General features: G+C 52.4%; 2 protein-coding genes across 7 annotated transcripts in view; both read left to right on the top strand.

Moving 5' to 3' along the window:
- LOC122375988 (protein ENL-like) overlaps positions 1-20,442 on the top strand; it is a 56,506-nt gene extending 36,064 nt beyond the window's left edge. For 4 of the 6 annotated variants that reach the window (XM_043355609.1, XM_043355611.1, XM_043355612.1 and 1 more), the window contains 2 exons: positions 5,396-5,593; positions 17,364-20,442. In XM_043355609.1, the coding sequence (XP_043211544.1) occupies positions 5,396-5,593; positions 17,364-19,250 (2,085 nt within the window). In that variant the 3' untranslated portion in view covers positions 19,251-20,442. The remainder of the gene's footprint in view (positions 1-5,395; positions 5,594-17,363) is intronic. The other 2 variants (XM_043355613.1, XM_043355614.1) reach the window with 1 other exon arrangement.
- Positions 20,443-21,680: 1,238 nt separating this feature from the next.
- On the top strand, positions 21,681-25,595 carry LOC122375989 (double-stranded RNA-binding protein Staufen homolog). Its single transcript, XM_043355616.1, has 7 exons — positions 21,681-21,826; positions 22,301-22,407; positions 22,866-23,301; positions 23,544-23,755; positions 24,059-24,180; positions 24,810-24,993; positions 25,405-25,595. The coding sequence occupies exons 2-7, from the start codon at positions 22,302-22,304 to the stop codon at positions 25,533-25,535; spliced, it is 1,191 nt and encodes a 396-aa protein (XP_043211551.1). The 5' UTR covers positions 21,681-21,826; position 22,301; the 3' UTR covers positions 25,536-25,595.
- The last annotated feature ends 144 nt before the right edge of the window (positions 25,596-25,739 follow it).

The following is a 25,739-nucleotide window of genomic DNA, read 5'->3' as shown; positions in this document are numbered from 1 at the left end:
TGCGGTCACACGCTACCCACCGCCATACGGGCTCAGCCGCCGCCACCGCCACCGTCCGCCGCCACCGGCCGTCGCCACCTCCACCACGCCCAGGCTGCCGCCACCGGCTGTTGTCACCGCTACCATGGCTGCTACCGTCGCCACCGCCATCGCCACTGCCATCGCTGACGCCACAACCACCGCCGTTCCCACCATCGCCATCGCCGCCACCGCTGCCGCCACCGCCACAGCAGCAGCGGCGACGATGGAGACGGCGGCCGCCACCGCTACCACCGTCGCCACCACTGCCACCACTGCCACCGCCACCGCCACCGCCACCGCCACCGCCACCGCCACAGCAGCAGCAGCGACGGAGACTGCCGCCACCGTCCGCTTCTCTTCCACCATGGGTGCCAAATGACAGCAATGGCGGCAGTCATTGTAGTGGATGTGATCGGCCGGAAGGGTACAGGGCTGATGGCTGCGGACACGCCATGCCCGCCCCTCGAATTTCCCAGTCACCACCCATTGCCTGTTCTCGCTGCTGTCACACAATGATGGGTGGGAGTTTTTCATTATATGCGTGAGCTCTCATTTGTGCCATATAGGTTGAATAATGTACCACCTGCAAAAAGTACACGCACTGTTCGAGGTAAATCTCAGCAAGCTTTTTGCAGCAAGCTTTTTGCAAAAGCTTCTATGGTTGATTTTTTTATCTCTTTAGCTGGGTCATTGTATTTGATGTGACCCATACAGAGCGGACGCCATTAATGATAATTAAATTGGGAAACCATGGGATGTAAGAGTGCCGTCACTTGGGCCATAAAAACGATTATCAGATGACAATTCATGACTGGATGGGCTTCAACCCCCATGGCCGGTAGCGGGAGGGAGGGAGTAAGGGATTGGGGAGTGAGGAAAAGCAGTGTCTAATCACGCTTCACGATACTGTAGTATCCCATAGTCTCAGTTGTTGACCGTGCCGGGTGCCACGGCTATTAGTCATCGGCCACTTCACGCTGCTTCCAGACGCCGTTCCGTGGAACCCTAAATCCGTTCCAGCATACCCACAGCACCATTCATTAAACCATAAACGACTCGTGCTCTGATGAGCACGGTTCTCAGTGAGCTCCTCGCGGTGTGTCTGTCACGCAACTCTGCAAAGGTAGGTATCTAATTTGAGAAACATTATTCAAAGTACAAAGTGAAAAGTGCATTGCGCGGCTAATGCAACGAAGTGATAACGGGCGCTGTGGCGCAACCTGGCCTGCCGCTGTTTTGTGCGATCAGGGAGCTGATCGAACGGCTGGCTCTCAGCTCGCCTCGTGGTGCTGGTGCTGAGTGCTGGGTCGCTGCGTCTCTGACGTCAGACAGGTTGAGGCGGTTCGAACTGCACGTAGTGTTGGTGTTGAGTGCTGGACGGTGAGGGACAGAGCGGATTAGCTTCACTTAGGGAACGATGTGGTCAGGAGCGTCGACGCGTAAGGAAAACTGGTCCGACTTTTTCTCGGGGGGGGGGGGGGCACCGGTGGGGGCCCCCAGGTGTCGAACGGCTTCCCAACGGCTACTGGCCCCAGAGTCGCAGCAGGGCCCCCGCATTCTGTAGCAGGGGGGGGGGGGGCGAGCCGCAGCAGAGCCCCGCGAGGCGCAGCGGGGCCCCCGTGGCCGCAGCAGGGGCCCCCGTGGCCGCAGCAGGGCCCCCGAGAGCCCCAACGCGGGCCCCCGCGAGCCGCAGCAGGGGCCCCCGTGGCCGCAGCTGGGCCCCCGAGAGCCCCAACAGGGGCCCCCGCGGCCACAGCAGGGGCTCCCGCGGTCGCAGCAGGGCCCCCGCGAGCCCCAGCAGGGCCCCCGAGCCACAGTAGGGCCCCGCATTCTACAGCAGGGGCCCCCGAGCCGTAGCAGGGCCCCGAGAGCCGGGCAGCAGGGCCCTCTCAAGCTACAGAAGGGCCCCGCGAGGCGCAGCAGGGCCCCCGCGAGCCGCAGCGGGGGCCCCCGTTGCCGCAGCAGGGGCCCCCGTGGCCGCAGCAGGGCCCCCCGAGAGCCCCAACAGGGGCCCCCCGCGGCCGCAGAATGGGACCCCGCGGGCCGCAGCAGGGCCCCGCGGTGTCTAGCAGGGCCCCAGAGGCGCAGCAGGGCCCCCGCGGTCTCTAGCAGGGCCCCCCGAGCCGCAGTAGGGCCCCCGCGGTCTGCAGCAGGGGCCCCCGCGAGCCACAGCAGGGCACCGCCTAGTCGAAAAAGTGGTCCGACTAGTCGGAAAAGTCGGACCGGTGTCGACGCCCCTGGATGTGGTGCTTTTAGGTGATTCCAAACTTACAACTGAAGGATAGAGAGTGGTCAAAAATGTTCCAAAGGATAAGCTGCAAATTATGCATGTTTATTTTGATTTGCGTACTACTTGAAAATATGGTCATTTTATTCTGGTGTACCTTTTTATACCCAGACTGTAAAAGAAAAGCAGCGCACATTTTTAAAAATGCCTTTGCTCTCCTTTGACCTTATTGATCATTTTGTAATTGATTCGTTCTTCGGTCGACTGAAAACCCCAAGCGCTTGAGAGGTAACTCGTGATTTGGTTGGAGATCACGAAGGTCTGTTATATAAGGCCATGTCTCCGCAAGTTTTCCTCGCTGCTTATACCCTTTTCATGATACAATTGTGGGCTGAGATCAGAACTTGAATCCAGATGTAGTCAACAGTCATGGTACCAGATTTCCTTTTGCGAAAGCACAGTCCGTGCACTGTGGAGCGGTCCTCTACTGGCCAGTTATTTTTGGTGCAAGACTGTGGAACGGGCGCCGATGACCTCAGCAGTCCGGGCGTCTTAACACCTAAAACCTAAGGCATCTTCATCTCAGTGGCTGCAGTTCCACTAAGGCTCTAGTTCCGACTACCGTGCCCGACCGGCCCTAACCAGACCGCTGAAGACTGCTCGCCTGTGTCCTATCGTCCGTCTAGCGCGCCGCGCATCGTACTCCGCCCAGCGCTGAAAGGGCTGGCGGTGGCACGCGCCAACTCCCTCGGGCAGGACGGTGGAAATTCCAGCCAGGCTATCCGCTGCTTCTTCTTTTGGTGCACAGATGGGTTGTCCCCGCTCTTACCGTGGTGATGTCTGCAGGGAGTGAGGGGACTTGGGGTTAATTCAGAGTCGGTAGATTAGTTGCAGCGGGGACCGAATGGAAGGTGAATCATCCGATGTAATAGCTGGAAATTCCTGACATGACACATGTCATACAATGCCTATACGGCGGTAATGCTGGGACACGAAACATTGTCAGAAGTGATCCGACATGTTCGTTTTGGGCGGAGTCTATCACGGAACAAAGTAAGCCATTACTTTGTTTGTAACTTCAGGAGTGATTAAGTAGCTGCTAGGAAATTCCATTTGAGATTTAGCTGTCCAAAAGTTGAAAGAGTCCACCTGAGAGGCCTTTTCGTATCTTGACCCAATGTCAGTGTGCGCAATTCTGGTTACGAAACGTGTCTTTTCACGGCCGGACGCGCTCGATTGCTCCACACTGGCCATCTCCGGCGCCTTTCTGCTACTCTCCCAGCCCGTCCCCAGCCCAATCCAGCTCGTCCCCAGCTGAACCCAGGTCGGCGCCGCCCTTCCCTGTTCCAGTCCGCGTCCGACCAGGCTTAGCCCGTACTGTCGGTTCAGGGCGGCTGGGCGAACTCAATTCTGTGATGCCCTGTAAAGCTGTATCTGTGAGCAGCTGCTGCGTTAAGCAGCTCTGGCTTCTTGACGCTTACTTTAAACATGATATTTAACACACGGCTGCGTGCTTGGCTACTTAGTGTGGTAACGCACGCGGCACGATTGTGGTATACGAGGCCGTTTTCCCGATTGCACCAGCGTCCCTGCCGAGGTTGGCGTATCGGGGGCTTCGGTGCTAACGGCGCACCTTCTGGTAGTAAAGTGGCCCTGCCTCTGAGCTGCAACGGCGCAGTGTTCAACCGTTGTCTAGAGTGGGACCCGCTACCTAAAAGTCAGCCCTGACTGACCGTCTAGACTCGTTAGCTGGGCTGATATGAAGCCGAGTCAGCGGCGCTCTTGTGCAAACACCACCCACGCTCTGAGTCGTGTGGATAGAGATTCGTTTCGCTGGGTGGGTGTGCCCTATCTAATGCGTTGTGACTAATTTAGATTGGAGTTTGGTGAGAAGCTCCCACAATCAGTTCGAGTGGCTGTCCTTGTGGTGTCAGTGTAGTACTGAGGGGCGCGGCCATTCGCTGTGGTTGTTGGAGAGGTGCGGATCGAATGCAGCGAAGGAGTGACGATAGGTGAACTAAAACACTTCATGGTGAATACAGCGGGGCAAATTTGGCGACTGTGTTACTTCTTGAGCAAAGTTAAAGCGGAGGTTTGTATTGGGTGCTGTCTCTCATTGACTCAACTTGTCATTGCTGATAGCAACCTGAAGTGCGTCCTTTGCCATAAGCTATATGAGGCGCTACCTTACAGCTTGCGTGCCGGTAACGAGCTGGTACCGATTAGGGGAAAGGTCTGTTTGTTTGTTGTGTGTGGCTATAAACACGCGCATCGACCGGTACCGATAGTGCCTCGGCACGGGGCGGGCAGGAGAGGGATGGGGAAGGGTGGTGATTAGGGGGATGTAGTCTGTTTTTGACAGTCGCAGCCCTGCGATGGCTGTCTTTTTACCTGTCTTTTTTTGGAGACCGTCAGAAGGGAGCTCTCGTGCTGTTGAGACGCTATTAACCAAGCATGAGTCACCTGCTGTACATTGATCCCAACTAGCAAGACCGTGTATTTTGCGTGATTGAATTGTGTCACCTTACGCTGGTCAATGACCTACCGTCGTCTATCCTGCCTGGTCATTGACCTACTTCTGCCGTCAGTTCAACGATCAACTGGCTACTGTCTATCCTTCCAGTTTACACTAACGTCCTCGATGTCCTGCCAGTTCATCAACCTTGGAGCACTGATCTTCTGAATATCCTGCTAGATCGGTAACCTACCGACTATCCTGCCAGATCACCGACCTGCCGTCTATCCCGCAAGATCACCGACATTTCTGATTTCGTGGGAGCTATGTCGTCCATCCACACAGTCCTCAACGGCCGCCAGACCAAGCCAGACTCTTACCTGCGTCCGATCCAATCGTCCATTCATATCAAGCAAGTCCGGTTGTCCAGCTCGTCCCAGCCTCTCCAGACGTCCTTTCAACTCAAGCCAGTTCAGCATTCCGTCCAGTCAAGTCGTCCGTCCATATCCAGCCGACCGAGCCTTCCGTCCATGTCCAGCCAACCAGGCTTTCCGTCCATGTCCAGTCAATCAAATCCAGCTAGTCCATCACCCAGCCAGACCATCTATCCGTCCAGATGCAGCCAATCAAGCCTCTGGCCACACTCGGCCTGTCGAGCCGCCCGGCTGACCGCGCCCCGGCCGCCGTTGCAGATCAGTGTCAGCCACCACGAGGCGTCCAAGCCGCGCAGTCCACACGACCGGCCAGCGTCTCACGGTGGCAAGGGCCGGCCGCCGAGCGCCACACCCAGCCAGAGCAGCCGTGACGATCGTCGGACCAAGAGCGGCTCATCGTCCGCAGGGGGAGGACCGCCGGCCGCCGCGCCGCCGACCAGCAAGGTGAAACATCAGGTGAGAGGCACGGCGGCGGTGATTGAGATAGGTACTGTGTAAGGGATGTGTTGTGGTATGGGGTGGAATTCGCTGGTATGGTATGTGTCGTGGTGGGGCCAAAAGTACCGTTATCGTGACAGTAGGTGTTTGAGATGGACTGATGTCTGAGGTGGGGAGGGTGTTGTGGGGGATTGTGTCGTCTTTTGACGAGTTGGTGCTGTGGTGTGGTGGGGACCGGTTAGTCGCCAGTGCGGTCAGAAATCCGCACCGCTGCACTGCACTGAAGGTCAGTGGGTACTGCACCGGTGTGGTGCGAGTAAGCCCGGTTTTGAGGGACGTCTGGAGCGACGCTGGACGAGCGAGCGTCCTGAGTGAAGTCGTCTGGATTGACTGTGATGAGATACTCCGGGTCCCGGGTTTCGACATAATTCCGACCAGTTACATAACGGTTAATTTGGTCGAAGTCACAAGGTAGATTTTCTGTTTCCAGACAATAGTCGTTCTTGCAGTTATTGAATGCATCGTATGTCATTTTGCATGTCATGAATGAAATTGATGAGCTCCGATGCATAATATGCCGATCATTTTCTTCTTGTCAAAGTCGTTACCGATGTCTGGTAGACTGACGCTAGCCTTAGTTCGTCTGCATCTGCACATGTGGTACGTTTTCTCAATTTACGATTTATTTCAACACACAGATATTGCTCATTCCTTCTCAGGGATCCACGCTGAACAAAAAGCGGCCTACCATCTTACTTTCCTTGTGCTAGAAGACTGGAATACCGTTAATCCCTTTGCTAGCATGCATATGGTCACATTCATATGACCTGATCCGGGCGCTCTCGAGACTTTCTATGAGATCATAGCCCCTCGTATCGGCGAATGATCCGAGTAGGGCAAATTTATCTTCTCCAGTCTACCTAATGCATTTACTTTTCGTTGGATGTGGGCAAGCTGGCATGCAGCTTTTTCATAAACAGCAGTGGCCGTTCCTTTTGATTAGGGGCACGATTTTCGCTGTTTGCACTGACCTCCACGGCTGCTCTCATCTGTCAAGAATTTGCCCTTTCAGCCTTCACATTCAAAAATTCCAGTTCGATTCTAAACAGCACCGATAGGTCACTTATACCTACGTTTATAATGCACATGCTGCTCATTTACGCTGTGTTTGCCTTAGCCTTCAGTAGCGGGTTTTCCTACGTTGTGGCTGGCCTCGCAGCTGTGGGTGAGATGGTGCGGACTGTCCAGCTCGGGACATTATAACACTCGCTCGGACCAGATGACATTTGCAGATCATATTATCATTATTATCATATGATGTGCTGGATGCGCACTAGTATTGTGGTTGAGTGGGGGAGGCCATGCATATGCCAACCCTCAACAATGACGGCCCAATGAGCGCGTCATGATTAGCGCTCATCGGCGCGACAGTGCGTCGTCATCTGCCGGCCGTACTTTCCACCGGTGGTGGTAGCTCGGCCCTCATTCCTCCACTGTGGTGCGGCGCAGCCTCTGACGTGCAGCAGACCCCTGCCGGAGTTCGGCTGTCCTGTGCTGCCCGCACCTAATCCCCCAGACAGCGGGGGAGTACCGGCAGCACGGCGGATACTCTGGAAAGGCCCATCGGTCACCGGGTGGGGTGTGTGGCCTGCAGCCAGTGATGCAGACTAAGGGCACCGGACGACAGTGCATCAATCGTGGTATCAGTATCACGAGCTGCAAGCTGCTGCAGAGGTTCATCGCTTAGTCAGTTTGCGCCAGTATAGAAGTTCGTCACTAGATTTATCTATTCGTTTTAGCTCAAGTCCAGCCAGGCGACACCATGCGATGCCGGTGTTGATACCATTTCAGTAGACGTTGGTGTGGTGATGTGACTGGCATCGGCAAGCTGTCTATTATAAATGAATGTTTGATGCGGCCATAAAGTCTTGGGTGTGGCCAGACGATCACTCGAATTTTTTGGTCCAATAACATGAGTGATGTGTCTTCACACCAGTTCACACCGATGGATATGCTATTTAGTGGGGAACTACTTCTATTGGCAGTGACCGATTTATCGAGCAATAGCGTTATTGTACTGTCCACCTTGTCCACGCCGGCGCCTGCCATAACGCAGGGGGCGTCGAAGTCTAGTTCCTACCAAACTGGCACTCCCATGCCTACGTCACCACGAGGACGCCCGAGGGCATTTACATGTTGAAGATAGGGAAATTGCCATAGTTTAGAGCCGCCTGGAGGGCAACCTTGAGATAGATGATAATGTAAATGTGTGCAAATATGATCATCAACATGTTATTTATCCAAATCCAGGGCCAATTAATCGATATCTTGTCACGTTTTCCAGTGGTGATGCGCTGACTTTTGTGGTTCTTGCACCCAATAAGGGTGTTTCATAGCGCGATTCAGCCGCATTATCGACCTTAATGCCATAAACCGCCACGGAACATATGATTTGCAGCTCCCTGGCGTGATAGCTGCCAGTAGGGCTCCGGAGTCGGAGTCATGAAGTCGGTTGGAGTTGACAGTTCTGACCTGAGTCGTCGAGTCGGAGTCAGAGTCGATTTTATAAGCTGGAGTCTGAGTTGCAGTCACCGAAATTCGTTCCCCTCCGCAGACCTTTCAGGGTTCCGTAGTCGGAGTTGTAGTCGGTCCGAGTCGACAGTTCTGACCAGAGTCAGAGTCAGAGTCGATTTTGAAAGCCAGAGTCGGAGTCGGAGTCACCAAAAATCCATTGCCTCCGCAGACCTGCTAGGGCTGTGGAGCCGGAGTCGGTCAGAGCCGACATTTGAAATCAAAGTCAGAGTTGATTTTTGAAAGTCTGAGTCAGAGTCGGAGTCATCAAGAAACCCATGGACGATCCACAGTACCATGCAGTAAGGGCGCTGCCGATCGCTGCCCTGAATTGCCAATGATTTATGAATTGAATGAATAGATGGCAATTAATTAGGTACCTACCTTCTATTATTCGTCCCTTGCCACTTGGAGGACTTACTTTCAGTAGAAAAAGACGCATTATTTGTTTGTTTATTTATTGACAAATATTTTTGAGCAGTTCGGGATACAGACACAAAACGCACAAAACACAATGATAGCACCTCGCTGGTGCAAATCATTGCTAGATAGATGTTGAAATGTGTTGCCATTGAAGAATCTACTGATTTTCCTGGCGGCTCTCGTTTTCAAGCAACTACTGGTCTTGTACGATCCCTTGATTGCTCGCCGTCTGGCGTCTAGTTCCAAGGTTTTCTTAAAGCTTATCAAACGTTGCCATGGCTGCTCTTGATGGCATGGCGCTTGCTGGTTCTGGGTTCTTAATTGGTGGTTCTTGCGTCTGATCCTGTCGCTTCATGTTCCATCACATCACATTAAATTTCTAATGGAACAGACACTTCTACCTTTTATTTCACTATCAGTCGACTTGCATTTACCCCTGTGGCCTGCTGGCCCTTTTATTTCCACGATAGAATCTACCAATTATTGAAAAAGTCTCGGATAAAAAAGCAAGAAAAGTATGTCAAGTTAAATAATTACGACGGTCCTAGAAAACCAGAAAAAAATATCAAAAAGCCTGTCCATCTCACTTCCCTCACTTCATAACAAAAACCACACAGCAAAACATGCGAAAGAGTCCTTAGCAACGCCTTAGCAACGCATTTGTCTGAAGTGCGCAATATGTGTCACATCTGGAAAATTTAGTAGCTACTTGATTATTCAACTAGAGTTGGACTATATAAGCTAGGCTTTTATATAAAAAATAAGTGTTTGCTTATCGAATTTATAGCAACTGGTTGCTTGACTTCGAAATAATGATTTATTACAGAAAAAGCTTGTTTGCGACATATTTCTAAAGAAACAACGGAAATAGCATTGACTCGTACGCTATTCTAGTACATTTTTGGTAGAAAACTTCGTCCAACCTTATGTTTTAGGGCCTTGCCATAACGTTCAGCCGCCGGCTACCCGGAAGACATGCCTTTGTTTCTTGGCCACGCGGACATTGTTTCCCAGCGCCGCTCGCGGACAGACGCGAGTCCAAATGCCATCGGCCTTGTCACGGCGTGTATTGTCCGGTTCCGATGAATCGAACACTGTCGGACGGCTGCGGTCCCGTGGGCTGTTGGCCGCGGTGGTGACCGGCGTGTGGTGGCAGGGACCGCTGCCTTGGAGAACCTGACATAGAACCTCCCCACAGATAACAGTAGTACTACTGTTATCTGTGAACCTCCCTAATGTGACTGACTGATCGCTGTGAAATGACATCCACATCAGGCGTCCTAACTCTAAATTCTAATGTAGTTCAAGAATCGTCACCCTGTTAGGAATGCCTACGCTCGAAGCACGATGTATCGTAAGGAACATTACGGCCATGCCACTGCGAGCCTAATTTCTCACGAAGAATCAGGTGGCCGCTTTTTGCTTGCATGCTACACGAGACAGTGGTTGGGCAGCCGTGCCGTTCACTCGTGAATGTCTGTCGAGGTGCCGACATTCATAGACAGCTGACGGACTCCCGTTGGTCAGTGACCACAGTTACTAACGTGAGGGCGGACGGACACGACGGCGTAGCGGGCAGGCACCGGTGTCTGTGTGTTGAACGGGGCTGGAAACTATCCAGTGGTCGCTACGTACCTGCTAGTGGATTGGAAACAGAATATTGGTAGTTGCAGTAAGAGGCCGAATGTTTTTATGCGACGGCGCCAAAATGGAATTCTCGCGTGCTGCTGGGTGAATAATTTGTGTGTTGTGTATTGCAAGAAATCGTCATTTTTGTGTTTTTTCGTTTACATTTATAATCGAAGCTATAATTACTTTCATTTGCTTAAAAAATTAAAGTATTTCACTTTTAATTTGATTATTTAGAGGGCACAATGCGTGGTGTTTTCTTTTGAAAACAAAGTGTGGTGCAAAGCCTTACATACGTATAGGTACATCCATGGTACATCAACAATGGAGGAGGGGAATGAGCGGTAAAAAAACTGCCGTTCTGGCTACAACCCAACGAACCAAGAGGAACAAAAGATTAAAGGGACCCTCCCACCTTCAAAAAAGTTTATGAATTGGCATGAAAGTGATGTCGCTCGGTTCAGAAAGAGCGAAGACGAATATCTACCAAATTTCATCGAAAAATATTCACCGGTTTTCAAGATATTAGGCTTTTACTTTTGTTTACTTTTTTGGGATCTCCACTGTTTCTAGCGACTTTATTTTAGAAGTGCGGCGTTTGCGGCAGATGTTGCGCGCAAATAGCATATACCACCACGTGCTACAAAACGTTTTAGTCAAGCATTTAAAAATCGTTAGTTATCTGCGCTGACGTCACACATTCAGAGGGGTATTCCTAAGCATTAGCCCCTCTGAATCAAAATGCTGCAATTTTGAAATTCAATATTTCCGATTTAAGGCATTTCTCGATGTTGTGAGTGCCGAAACCGGTAATTGTGAGCCAGGGACCCCATTTTGGCTATCTCAACTCAAATCTAATGTTAAGGTGGGAGGGTCCCTTTAAAACAGGAGATGTCTCACATACCACCTATTCGCTTTTCTCACCGAAACATCTCTACGGGCTCAGTGGGTTGGCGCCATGGGTCACCGTGGCCGGGCTGAGTGAAATCAGGACTATTCCGCTGCATGTGTGAGCTGCATTTCAGAAAGGAAGATTTCGAAGATGATCGGTCATTTCGCACCGGCATGCATAGACAGCGCCGTCGGCTCAAGAGCGGCGCAGTCCTGTCAGTATTGACCAGCGTGGATTACGCGATGCCCCCTGTGCACGAGCGGCCAGCGAAACTAGCCATGGCATCCGCACGCCACTCACACCAGAAGCAGGTTATGAAGGACCAGACCGATGCGTTCTTCACGAAGTACAATGTCAGCTATCAGGTGGCAACTACGGTCGAGTGTCCGACAGTTCCTGGAGAATGAGGCGGTACTCAGAAGTCGAACTAAGGGCCTCAGATGGTGGTCACTGGTCACGTTTCAGCCCCGCCGACGCCTCCGCCCGAATGGCACCATCAGCATCACAGCAGGAGTGACAGCAGGATGGTGCTCTTGTCATCCAGGAGCCAGTGGCCGCGGTGGCGAAATCCACTGAAATAGAGGACCTGGATGACAGCGCCAAGACCTCCCTGGGACACAGCTCTGGCGCCTTGGCACGCTCGGCCACCAGGCGTAACAAGTACGGTGCCTCCGCCAGCCTGCTGATCTATCTTGGGGCTACGCCGCTGGAGGTACGACTGGAGAAAGACGAGGAAGACATCGACCTCACCGTGAGGATATGCCATATTTGGAGGCAACTGCCGAAGACGGAAGCTAACAGGAACCAGCTGCTGGTCTGCGATCAACCAAGAAGTGACGAAGGTAGTCGTAAACCGGGATGTCGAACTGACCGTAAGTCGTTTGCAATGATAGCCACGACGTCCTTAGGAGCCTCCTTCCAGAGATGTATGCGACGGTTTTCAATCTATTTGCTGGAAAGTGTGGAAACATGGTAACTGATAAGTGAGGCAGACACTCAAAGACAGTGCTGTCCATCGAAAGTCAGGAAGCAGACACCCCAGCGGCACCCGATCGAGGAGCGACAAGAGGCCAAAGCTCAGCAGGGTCAAGAAGATGTAAGGCGGGGAAGTAAGGTCGCTGATGAAATTGGAAGGGCAGGCGAAGCAAAGTGACACTTGAAGGGGTGTTTTGTGACGTTGGTTTGAATTGTGACGTTTGGATGGTTCGTTGTGACAGGACTGGTGTCGATTAGCATGTAAATAAAGAGATCAAACTCCCATGTACAAGTACTTTTTGTGGATGAGAGTGGGAACTCATTATAATCAAATCAGATGGCATACGTTTCCTCACCACGGTGAGGAAATTGTAACCAGCAACGTTTAGTAAAACAAGTTGCCATTATGCAAAAATGCAGCAATAAACACGAGCACGGCTAGATTGCTTCTTTATAAGTTTCATTCACATAACCATTTTTTTTTGCCAGTGTGAGAAGATATCGAAGTCTGGGCACGAAATATTCGGTTCTGTTTTCGGCCTCTTACTGCAGCCACCGGAATCCTGTTTCCAATCCAGTACTACTGTTATCGTTATCTGTGTTGATAGGTATATTTTTGGTTAATATTGAGCATAACACGGATGTTTTGAGCAAAAATACTAGTTTTCCTGTTGTGTCGCCTATTTTTCTTCATGTTATGTCCTTTTTGGAATTCCTTGCGCTTTTTGCACCATTTGCATTGGTACTGCATTACCGGCATTTTCACTCGTATGCCCTGATTTAGTGACAGGTTGGCTGTTGAAATCCGATTGTCGATAAGCTTCAGCGTATGCTGGGCGGCGGAAATCCTGTCAGATCGCGACCCGTATCCAGGTCGGCTGATACTCGATTATGAACATCCGCTCGGCAGCTGCCCCGTGGCGCACGGCCGCAGTGACTGGATGAAGCGGTCATGGCGCAATGTGGTGACAGACGCCGAGCCAGCTGCTAAACTGAAACTGGATTGTGCAAGCTGGCAGACTTGACATAAATTGTTTACGATTGTGTCACTTTTAACCTGCAAATTGGCTTCCTGGTACCGACAAGATTGCCATGATTTCTGGCTGCTCAGCTAACCTGAGGTGCTATTTGCTGTGGTATGCAGTTTCATGTTCGGCTGTGAAAAGTTTAGCAGGCGACAATGGGTACTCGGCGCATGCCGTCGGTCGCTTTACGGGAGCTGCCTTTGTGCATTGGCCTTGATTGTGGCAAAGGAGTGCGGCGCAGTGGTGCCGGTATTGCCTGCGTTGTTCGAGTCCGTTTACCGAAGCCAGGCACACAACACGCGCCTTTCGTGGCCCGTGAAGCGATCGCGTTGGTTCACTCTGGTGACCAATCCGTACGGGAGTCTACAGCTGATGACGGGGCTGACTGGAGGCAGCCATCGCTTGGGAGAAGGAGGGAGGGAGAATGGCGGCCTTGGCGGCGCTGCCCGGACAGTGACCGCCACACCACGCCGGCTCGTGGGTCTCGCCTCCGGCGTATACAACACGTGGAAATAGAATGATCGGTAATGGACCAAACGCTTGTGTCCCTCGGTATAAACAGATTATACTACAGGGTGTAACGAAATTATCCGGACATCTATTTTTTCGCCATATCTGCTCGCACAGTTTCTTCTTTAATGTGAGAAGCTGGAAAATCAGATGAATGCATACCTCTGGCATCTGCTCTCAACTCAGCAGTGACCTGACCTTGCGAAATGACTCTTGCTCTGAGTAAGAGTCGAGTCGCCGACGGGTTCATTTGATAGTTTTCGTTTAAGGCAGTGGAGAGAAGGGAGTACAGTCTCTCGTTTCGTTGTAAGGCTACGTGTTGGTGGCATGGTGGCATGAGTCAGAAGCTGGTCTGTCAGCAGCTGGACATCAGCAGCAGCCAGTAGCACATCTGCCTGAGGCGTAATAAGATGGGACTTGGTGGCAGAGTCAGCCCGGCCTCGATCGCAAAAGGTGCCCTTTGCCAAGTGGTGAGGAGAGTTGTCAAGATAGCGACAAGGAAACGGCACCAATTAATCCGCAAACTGACTCGAATTCTTACCAAGGCAGATAATAAGAGGTCCCATATCATGATTCACCGTTACCCGCCCTTTAGCTTGGTTTTACTGCCCTTCAAACTGAAAAAGACAATGGAATCGACGGGAAAACAACCAGTCCACCACCTTTGGCCTCAGGTCAGGGCGTGTCCACTGGTCGAAGGAAGACATGAATGAGATGGCCTGGTCGGATGGGAATCTGTTCGAGCTGCGATATCCGTTGAGCCGTCAAATCGGCCATGTGTGGGCTGCCAGCAGCTCGAACGTGCCGGCCGTCGCCGGCGTCAAACATCCGGGCAAAATCCAGACCTGGAGCATGTTCAGCTGCTGTGTAATATTCAAGTTGCTCATGACGACACAGAAAACCACTATCAGTGACGAGTATTACCGGCGCAACATCCTGGCTAGCGATTGGTTGGAGCCACTCAACCAGACGGCACAAGAGGGCTCGGTTTCTGAACGTGTACCGGATGCCTGATTCAAGCCGCGCAGTCTTCATGCGGGGCGGCGCACCACCTTCAAGTCCCTAGCAGAATGAGAAGTGATGCCGAGAGGACCTATTTTTCTTCTGGGCTAAAGGGCTATGGCTTTGGAAATAGTTCACATGCAATTCCATCGATATCTTATGGACTATATTGTCCAGCAGGAATGAATGAGGGGACACCTGCCACCAGCGCCGCCCAACTGTGGGCACAGGTTAGTAAGGCGCTACTCTATATGAAACCCACTGTGCTGGAAAACCCAGTGGCGGGAATGCTCCAAAAATTTGTACCTGCGCTTTTATGAAAGGTGGCTATATAATAATTCAAAAGGGAAAATATCAGATTGGCTTGCTTCTTAATTACAGCGCGAAGAAAGATGTCCGGATAATTTCGTTACACCCTGTAGGCGTGACGTGACAATTACATAATGTCAAAAACTGGTATAATATGCAAATCATATGAAGCGTGCCTGTGTTGGAAGAACCTTGAGACCGAACCTATAATATGGTAAATGGATGATGAATAGGTACTGTGGCATGCTCTTCGCTCTTGGATTTCGTTAAATTAGATATTTCGCTTCGGGTCTAATTCGCCTGTTCTCCTGCCTGAACCGCTGGCAGCACTTGACGACAAGCTAATGGTATTGTGTCGACCCTAACCTTGATCTGACATACCTTGATGAGACTGATGGGCGGAGCGGCGCACTTGCGAGACTGGAGATTGGAGAATTATCGGACCGATACACATGTGTAATGTCGGATAGGTATCGGTGGAAGACTCGTAGTAGAAGGTACTGAGACACTTAGTCTCTCTATATGAGAGATTTTGGTGCTATTGAAACTGCATAAAGCCGCGACAGCCTTTGAAGAGACGGCAGAGTACGTGCGTGGGCCGATCGGCACGGAGCGACGGCAGTGGCTGCGGCGTCGCCCGACCAGACGCGGCGGCGGTGACTAGGCACAAACGCAGGTGTGGTAGGAGGTGCCCAGTGGAGGCCCGCCGCCACTCCGAGCTCCCTGACCTTTTCACTGCCGCGTGGCGCGCGTGGTGGCCTGTTTTTCTTTCATGGTTATATACTTTCGGGAGAGTTACAAGCTATTTTATGGATGTGCGTTGACGTGGCCTACGTCTACCGCCGTACCGTTGCTGAACTCTCATAGGCGCTGACAACTGGATCGTTCCCCTGCGCCGGCGACTGCTCGGCCCACGCTCGACTACAGTGTTTGCATGCACGTCGGTGCAGCAAAACAGTCGCACCTGCACGCACGACTGAGTAAATCGGCAACTGATGGCGAGCGCTTCGTTTGAAGTACGGCTCAGGCCGGGACGTGCCATTGGCCAGGGTTGTATCGCCATGCCAGAGTAGACATGTCCCGGATGACTTTTGTTGTGGATATTTGAGTTAGTTCGGTCACGTTTACTCGGCTCTGTTTAATTATTCTTACTTTTGTGGACGATTCTTTGAGAGAAAATCATAAAAGCATCGTGGAGGCATGGAAAGTTGGATCATTTGATCCACATTCATTGTTTTCACTTCTGCCGTGGTGGCCGAACGTTTCCCTACCCGGTCGGCGGTCTCTGTCAGTCCCCCAGCCAGTGTCTGCGTGTGAACGTCCCAGCACCAACCGCCACCACCACGGCCCGTCACGGGCCGTGTCCAAGGTAACTGTGACTGGGGCGTCTGCCACGTGACGTCCCGCCGTCACGTGGCGCCCACGGGATCGTCACGTGCGAGTGAGGGCCACGATCGGCTCCACGTGGGAACTGCGCGACGGAGGGAAACCGACATCGGTGGGGACGCCAGTCTACCGGCCGCATGGTAACTGATTGAACGGTGCATTCCGTCTCTAATCAGCCCCACAGAGCAAACAAGATACAAACTGCAAATAAGATACAATGTACAAACAAGATAGCGACATTATTCAAAATGACGAAACATTACAAAGAAAAATAACGCGGAGGACATGAAGCAAATTTGGCAAAAAGAGAACTTTGGAGGAAATATTAACGATACAGTCGGCGGATGTGTCTAGGCATGCCATTTTTTTTTGGGGGGGGGGGCTAGTGGAACGTTGTTCATTGCCGTATCCGTTTGAAAAAAATTATGTTGAGTTGCGTCATGTTGAGGTATGATTGTGATCTGTTTGGGAAATTGGAGAACAAAGTCTGGTCGTATTTGTGGTCTATTTCGGAAAATGGAGAACAGTATTTGGTGGCTGATTCTGTCCGCTATTCCCGGCGTTTTCCTTCCCCCGGCTTGTGAGGCGTTCTGTTACGTGACCCTCGGATCACGACTATCCCATGTCTGCCACTAAATCACGTGGTTTTGATCACGCCTGTCTCACACTCGCTTGCCGCACCGCATGACCCTTTCTTTTCCCTGCTCCGTCGCTGCATCACGTGACTCACGGATTACGTCTAACCATGCGTTGTCGCCGTATCACGTGGCCTGTCATCGTCGCCTTTTGTCACGCGGAACGAGTCGCGCTCTCAGCTGTCGGTGGCCCGTTTCGTTCGTTTCCTCTGCTGGCCATGGTCGTCCTACCCCACGGGTCCCTGTGCGTGCCGTACACCGCAGACATGTGTCGCTGTGTGCTGTGTGTATTGCCTGTGGCCCGTCTGATGTCTGCCGTTTGCGGTCGGCTGTCTCGCGCGTCTCCCGTCCCACCCCCATAGCGCCGCCTACCGCCTGCTGCTGAGCGGTTTCGGCGGTCAAGACTGACGCTCGGCTCTCCTCTGTTGCAGGATAAAAAGTCCACCGACAGACGCTCGACTGGCGACAAGAAGCCGGTGCACAAGCCACGCAGTGACTTCGAGAATCTGTTCGGCCAGCCGATCAAGAAGACCAGTCATGTTTCTCCACCTGACTCGAAGAAGGGTCGTCCCCCTTCGGCAGCCTCAGCTGCGTCAGGGTCTTCCGCAGCCCGGCCGGGGTCAACTGATGCGGCCGGGAGTAAGGATAGGTCATCTCACAGCGCCGAAAGGCGTGATAAGAACCACCGGGACGGAGATCGGGAGAAGGAGAAGAAGGAGAAGAATAGAGAGAAGAAGCACCGAGACAAGGAGGAGAGGCATAAACACCGGGAGGAGAAACATCGCGCTAAGGAGGCGAAGGAGAAGGAGAGGGAAAGAGAAAAAGATCGGGAGAAGGAGAAAGAAAAAGACAGGGAGAAGGAGAAAGAAAAGGAGAGAGAAAGAGAAAAGGAGAGGGAGAAGGCAAAAGAGAAACATCGTCTGAAGAAAGAGAAAGAGAAGCGCGCGGAGGAGGCGAAGGAGAAGGAGCGACTTGAGCGAGAAAAGCAGAAGGCGTTAGAGAAAGAGAAGGCAGAGCGGGAGCGCATTGAGAAGGAGAAGGCGGCTGAGAAGGAAAGAATCGAGAAAGAGAAAGCCCTGGAGCGTGAGAAGGCAGAAAAGGAGAAAGCACTCGAAAGAGAGAAAGAGAAGGAAGCGGCGCGCTTGGAAAAGGAAAAGCAGGCCAGGGAGAAGGAGCAGGCCCTGAAGGAAGCCAAGCTGAAGGAGCAAAAGGCACAGGAGCTGCGAGCGGCCAAAGCAAAAGAGCGCAGCGCCAAGAAGGCCGCCAAACGATCCCGCTCTCCGTCAGAAGAGTCGACAAAGAAGATTAAGTTGGAGAACGGCAAGGCCGAGGTCAAGAAGGAGCGCGACGAGAGCAAGAAGCACCGGCCGCTGGAGAAGACGACGTCGTCCAGCTCTGTCTCCAGCAAGGGCAAGTCGCCAGACGGCCACGGCGCCAAGGTTAAAACGCCCGAGTCTCACAGCGCCAAGACGAAGGAGAGGCCATCCAAGGAGGAGCGGCATCGAGCCAAGGCCAGCGCCAAAGAGGCCGCCAAGGCTCGCGACGAGAAGAAGCGCGCCAGCGGCGAGGGCGAGGAGCGCAAACAGCAGACGCCGGTTCGCTCGGCCGAGCCCCCCACGCCGGTCAAGACGGAGGTGCGCGCCTCGCCGGCGTCCGACACGCGTGGCCGCCCCGCCGACGCCGCCCGGCACAAAGCTGCCAAAAAGCGCAAGCGCGAGCACTCGTCCCCGGCCTCCAAGACACGGGAGGAGCCTGCTCGTCAGCGCGCGGCGGCGGCGGTCCCTGCCGGTCCGGCGTCCCCAGCAGGGCCACGCTCGCCCTCGCCGGAGCGGCCGGCGTCTACCGCCTCTGCTCGCAGCTCCTCCCCGCCGGCAGGGAAGTCGCACCCGCTCCGCCAGCTGATGAACGAGGTGGCTGGGTCGTCCCCGAGCGGCGACTCGTCCAGTGACAGTGACGACGAACTGGAGACCCCTTCCCTGGTCAGCAAACGGTCAGCCGGCCCGAGCCCGCGGCCCAGCGCCAGGCCGCAGCCCGTGCCGGCTGAGGCACCGGCGGCGGCCGAGCCGGCGCAGACCGCCACCCCGGTCAAATCGGAGCGGCCCGACCTCTCCATCTATACGGCCGAGTACCTGGCCGAGCTGCAGGAGCTGCAGCGACGCATTATGACGTCACAGGATCGTGACGAGCTGAGCCGCGTGTTCGATTTGATCTGGGAGACGGGACAGGTGGAGGACAGTGCCAATTCGTACGATTTCGACCTGTGCGCGCTGGACCAGTCGGTGGTGCGTAAACTGCAGCAGTGTCTCCTCATGGTGTAGGCGGCGCGGCGCGCTGCCGTCGGTGGGAGTGTCGATCTCGACGGGGGCCGCGCGGCGTCGGCAGTGTACATAGCCGGCTGGTGTCATCTGTGATCCCGTTTTATTGTGAGAGTTTATCAGGCTGGTGCGGTCAGGTACCAAGTGCCGAAGTCGGGCCATATTGGGCGCGTTGTTAGCGCTCGCCAGAGGTCAGCCCTGTCCCGGGAGCGGTGTTTGCCGGCCGATGTCGGCCGTCTTATGAGGTGATGTTGTGGACGTGTGCTGCCGCTGCTGCAGATTCTGCTGATATTTTGACGTGTTGATGTGACTTTATGGACATTAGCTAATATGTTTGACTATGATTTGCGTGTGGCTAGCACTGATCGCCCAGCCGCGGATCTGATTTGATCTTTCGGGGAGGCGTTGATAATCAACATAGCCCTCCGCCATGCGATCTGAGCGAGTTGAGGCTCGCTTTATTCTGCCGGCTGTAACTATTACATGAGATCGTTACTTCTGGTCAATGGATTGGCCGCCTTCCAAGTTGATGCACTCGTTAAAACATCCCTACCGATTCTTTGCCAGTGCCCGGTAAGACGGTTATTTGTCAGTCATTTGTCTTTCATTCAGCCGTTAAATCTCTTCGCTGTTGGTGGGCTCGTGCCATTTTCATTGTCTGCTGATCCCGTTGATGTGGTGTTATGGAACACGCCTGTCGCGCGCTGCTCGTTCTGTTGCACAGTTCTTTAGGATTCTTCTTTTGAGCTCAGCACTCCATGGAGCGGTCATTGTGCAATGTCGGATGCAATCGCATCAGACCGGGTCGCCTTTCATGGAGTGTGTCAGGATCGCAAATTGGCTGTTCAGGAGAATCATACAGTTCAAAATATGGGGGTTGGGATTGGGTGCGGCGAACACCTGTGAATGTACTTTGCCAGTCAGACTGTGAGGCCGTGCTCAGTTCAAATCGCTCAGTTCAACCCCTCACATCCCGACCCTGAGGGCAAAAGCGAGACTGATGTCGTCGCCTTTGAGACGATCCGTTATGGTGGGTGCATCCCAATGTGTGTCCCGTGTTCGTAATGTGTGCGTGTGTAAATGTTTGTGTAAGCTGGCGGGCGTGAGCTCGTCAGATAGTGTACTTATATCCCACATTGTTGGTCCATGCCCTATCACGGATGCAATCACACCAATACATGGTCGATCGGTGGAAGGGTGGTTTGTCGTTTGGATGCTCGCGTCGGTCTGATTTGACGTGGACGATGATGCTCACTTTTCTTGCCAGCTGACCATGTTTTACTTGCCGGGATGCTTTTCGGAATCGCAAGGGAGTAAGCTAAACGTTTGAAAAAAATGAAATTATCCGTAAAATGAATAGAGGAATGCTTATCAAGGAATGACGCAGAATGCATCTCCGGAGCCGTTGGACTCGACAAAGCGACATCCTGCATGTGAAGACACACGTCTGAGTCAGTTCAGAACCCATACAGGCACGTCTCGTCGGAGTCAATTGCGGACCCAGTCCTAAGTGGCGGAGCTCCTCCAAATGCCTACCTGACGGCCTCAAATGAGTTTGAGAGACAAGGAAATCTTGAGGCAAGGAAATCTAATGCAAAAAAAAAATCGAACCTCCGCATCCGATTTCGGCCAGGTTTAGTCCCGCCTGGATGGCAGGATGCGAAAAAGGCGCTTAGCGCAGGTGCGCCAAAGGATAAGTGCCTTGTGCCGTGACGCCGTCACGTTCGATGCCAACAGAGATTCTTAAAGGGACCCTCCCACCTTCAAAAAAGTTTATGAATTGGCATGAAAGTGATGTCGCTCGGTTCAGAAAGAGCGAAAACGAGTATCTACTAAATTTCACCGAAAAATATTCACCGGTTTTCAAGATATTATACTTTTACTTTTGTTTACTTTTTTGGGATCTCCGCTGTTTCTAGCGACTTTATTTTAGAAGTGCGGCGTTTGCGGCAGATGTTGCGCGCAAATAGCATATACCACCGCGTGTTACAAAACGTTTTAGTCAAACAATTAAAAATCGTTAGATATCTGCGCTGACGTCATACATTCAGAGGGGTATTCCTAAGCATTAGCCCCTCTGAATCAAAATGCTGCAATTTTGAAATTCAATATTTCTGATATAAGGCATTTCTCGATGTTGTGAGTGCCGAAACCGGTAATTGTGAGCCAGGGACCCCATTTTGGCTATCTTAACTCAAATCTAATGTTAAGGTGGGAGGGTCCCTTTAATTGAAATAAACAGTAGGTTAAACGTATTTTTCTCGAAATCCTATGGCAAAAGAACCTGAAGGCACTCGTACTTCGCTAGAACTATGACGTCATTTTGTGCGAGCCAATGGAAACCTCGCATCATATGACGTCACAAAAACGTATTTGCGAGGACAAGGTGAAAGAAAACCAAAATATTACCGAACTTGAATATTACCAGAAAGAATGTTGGGGAGAGTGGGGGATAGGATATAAGGGATAGCATAATATTCGGATTTGAGTGTTTTTGGACGATCACAGCCTGTTATCGATCGCCTGTTTGCGCCAGCCCACTAAGGGTCTTTCGGTGTTGTTTTACTTACAAATAGTAGGTAAGAAATGTGATATTCGATACCTTCTACGAAAGTGGCGCACTCCATATTTGGCTTTACTGGTTCTAGCATATCGTGCATTTATTTCAAAGTGATTATGTACAGTGATTATGTATTGATTATGTATGGAAGCTACAGCCCTGAATTGTTTGATTCCCTGCCTTACCAACTTATTATTGAGAACAATCAATGAGTGCGAGGAATGACAGTCTTAGGCTCCGCTAAAGTAGCTCGATGATATTTGTAGAGCACTGCTCCTACCCAGGTTCACTTCTTCATGTGCATTTTGTTATTAATCTCTGCCTGATCAATGTCCATTTATTGTCATTTTCAGGGAAAAGTTTTTGATCTGTTTATCTCCCAACCATACCATTACCCTATTGTTAAAGAAGTTTTTAAAATGTCACTGAAGAGAATAAGAATAGCAGAAGCTGGTCCAGAGTTATTGGCACAGTTGTTTTTTTTTTTGCACAGGATGGCGCAGGTACCGATGAGAGTAGCACATCAGGCTGGCATTGTCCATCAACAGCGTCCGGCCATCATGGTGAGCATGCAGCAGCCACCGCCAAACACCATGACAGGTGAGTGAAATGGGGTACGCAAGATGGACATTTGAGCATTGGCATGGACAGTCCATGACAGCAATTATGATGAATTGTTTTGAATATTTACTTGTCATAGCAAATACCAACTTAATGAAGTATAGTAGTGATAGTTGTGATACCATAACAAGTATGGTAGTGATACTTGTTTCAGAACCAATGTGAAAGGCAACCTTAGAGTGAAATGGCTGTGCTGTTACCATCAAGACATTGATATATGTCCCCATTTTTACCCTGCTTTGTAATTGGTTATCTTGTTGTGAGAAAAATGCAATTAATATTTTTTGTTGTTCGAGGAACGAAAATGGACGTCCTTTCATTCTCAGATGTGCCTTTGCCTGCTGTCTGTGTGTATGTGTCTGTCTGCCACTGTGTCTTCAATTGTTTGTGGCTCTGTCCGTGCACTCACTGCCCCTCTGCCATCTTTCCTCTGGCAGGTCTGGTGAGCATGAGCCCCATGATGGCGCCCAGCGTGGTGATGGCGCACGGGCCGCCGCCGCCGCTGGCGCACCAGGAGCTGGAGGCGGCGCACCACCTGGCCGCCCACCCGCAGCCGTTCCACCCGCACGCCCACCTGGCGGCCGTGGCGCCGCAGATGCAGCCGCACCCGCAGCTCTCTGCGCCGCCGCTGGCCGCCGAGCCGCCGCCGCCCCCGCCGCAGCAGCCGCCTCAGCAGCCGCCTCCGCAGCAGCAGCAGCAGCCGCCGCAGCAGGCGCAGCAGCAGGCGGCCGCTGCGGGGGCGACCGGCGGCACCCCCGTGGTGGGACAGATCCTCTCGTCGAACGCCGAGGACGGGGCGACTGCCGGGGCGGCCGGGGGGTCGGCGGACGGAAAGGAGAAGACGCCCATGTGTCTCATCAACGAACTGGCCAGGTCGGTCTTAACCTCAACGCTCGGTACCGTGACATTTTGATGAGTACCTATGTAATGAATGCATTGCCTATACACTTTTGCCACATTATGGATGAGCCTAGAAATAGTTGGGGAGAAGGCTATCCGATGCGACTTACCAACATGCATTGCGACTTTTAGTCGTTATTTTCAAACTTTTACCAATGTTTCGCCCTTTTTCTTTCATGGCGCTGACCATCGTTTTGTCTTGGTCCCGGCGGCAGGTATAACAAAATTCAGCACCAGTACCGGCTGACTGACGAGCACGGGCCGGCACACAAGAAGACGTTCACGGTGATACTGCAGCTGGGCCAGGAGGAGTATCAGGCCACCGGGCCGAGCATCAAGAAGGCGCAGCACGCGGCGGCCAGCAACGCCCTGCAGGCCACCAAGTTCAAGCACCCGCCGCCCAAACAGCAGCGCAGCACTCGCACCAGTACGTGACGCACGTCCGAGTCATCGGTAGGCAGGATACGCTATTTTCTTCTTCTGTTAGGAGTCAACGACGTGTTCGTTGCGTCCTACCTCCTAAATGGTATGCAAAATTTGTGATATCCTTTTTACATGCTGAGAACTAACGGCCTGTCTGATGTGTGGTGTTATTTTGGATTTGCTTATAGCTGGTAGTGTTTTCGTAAGGAACTTGCTGCAGATGTTTAACATTGTGCGTAATGTATCCGCAGTAGTTTCTTCATTCGGATGGTTATCTGAAGTGTGACGTTCGATATCTGTTTGCCAGGTCTGACACCGACTGTAGAGCTGAACTCGCTGGCCATGAAGCGCAACGAGACGGCCATGTACACCTTCATCGAGAGTCCTTACCTGCCGCACAGTCACATCAACTACAGGGTCAACTATCAGGTCAGTCGCACACCCGACAGCTGGGGGGGGGGGGGGGGGTTCTAGCTACAGTATCGGGAGTCCGTGTAGCTAGGGGGCGTACCGTCGAGAGTCCATACCTGCCGCACAGCAGGGTCATGTGGGGCGTGGTGGTGCGGGCGGTGTGCACCGGAAGAGATGCAAACGTGCAAGCGGCGGGTCCTGCAGGTTTTGCCGAATGCAGAACGACCGGTCGATAAGGCTGGCGGTGATGGAAGCGATTAATGCGAGAAGAATTATAATGTATTTGAATGGCTCTCGCATGCGATTTCCTGAACGCAGACAGAGTCTGTTTCAGCCTTTAGAGGCACAATGGTGTTTCCCGGTAGTTTGGGCTGTGGGTGAACGAACTGGCATATTGTAGCCCACCAACTATTGGCTTAGTCCACTAGTGTTTATATGGTCGCTTATTTTGAGGTTTCGAAACTGTTACTGTTACCTTTGTTATTCGTGTGCTTTTCACTTGATTACCATCGTTATAATACTTTTGCGAATATTTCCAACTTACCTTCGTGTTCGCCAAAGTGCGGCAGATGATCGTGCTAAGTACCGACGTGAAACACTTTCCATCTGGCATTGAACTGACCCCTAATCCGACCTTGTGCCGACAGCGGTTCGGTCGCGGCGGTCTCAGCTACACGCCTCAGTACCACGTCAGTCTCCGGGTGGGCGAGCGCGAGTTTTTCGGCGTGGGCGCCAACCCGCAGGCGGCGCGGCACGCCTCGGCTGCACAGGCGCTGAAGGTGCTCAGGGACCTCCCGCTGCCCGGACACGTGCAGGGGGCCGCCAGCGCAGGTCAGTCGGCTATCCAGTTCTGGCGGTAGGCAGGTCAATGATATTGGGTAGAATAGAAAGGGCCAGTCTGTGTACAATTTAAAGACTATCGCGTTGTGGAATGTGCAGTACAGGAGTGAATGATTACTCTGACGGTAATTAGACTGTAAATTATATTGCTGTCGGATGAACGTCGTTTTCAAACCGTCATCATTTACACTTACATTTTTAGTTTCATGACAAATCGTCAGGCGTTGTGCATATGTAATTGACGTTTATGAATTTCGTGTCCGGATCGTGTCCTTCTGTGCCAGTTGCTCCTTAGCGCGTGCCGGTGTGCATTACTCTACGCACGCTGCTCAGGTGTCCAAACTGTGCGTTGTCCACCTTGCTGCCAGCCTCGTTGACGCTCTGCTGCTTCCGCTTCCACAGGCTCGGACGACCCGAACGCCGACCTCAAGTCTCCCATCTCGCTGGTGCACGAGATCGGCCTGAAGCGCAGTCTCAGCGTGGGCTTCACGGTGACGCGCGAGACGGTCCGCCGCACATGCGCACCTTCCTGACACAGTGTTTTGTGGCGACATCACCACCGACGGCGAGGGCAGCTCTAAAAAGGTACCGAAACACGACGTGACACCGCACGATTGCTTAAAAAGAGGGAGATCAGTCCTGGTTTCAAGACACATAACTAATCCTTGGCTGACATTGATCGAAGCTATACCCATTTGATACACCATTTGTGGCTGTGGATGTTTAGTTGTTTTATT

This window comes from Amphibalanus amphitrite, unplaced genomic scaffold, assembly GCF_019059575.1.
Source record: "Amphibalanus amphitrite isolate SeventyFive unplaced genomic scaffold, NRLGWU_Aamphi_draft 001978F_arrow, whole genome shotgun sequence".
In the NCBI taxonomy this organism is placed as follows: Eukaryota; Metazoa; Arthropoda; class Thecostraca; order Balanomorpha; family Balanidae; genus Amphibalanus; species Amphibalanus amphitrite.
Note: the sequence above shows the minus strand (reverse complement) of the source record. Positions and strands in the feature narration are given on the sequence as shown.

What these genes read in the sequence shown, in the direction of transcription:
- LOC122375989 (XM_043355616.1), top strand. Translation starts at nt 22,302, where the DNA reads ATGGCGCAGGTACCGATGAGAGTAGCACATCAGGCTGGCATTGTCCAT. An exon ending in ACCGCCAAACACCATGACAG is followed by an intron (nt 22,408 to 22,865) that starts GTGAGTGAAATG and finishes TTCCTCTGGCAG; the next exon opens with GTCTGGTGAGCATGAGCCCC. An exon ending in CTCATCAACGAACTGGCCAG is followed by an intron (nt 23,302 to 23,543) that starts GTCGGTCTTAAC and finishes TCCCGGCGGCAG; the next exon opens with GTATAACAAAATTCAGCACC.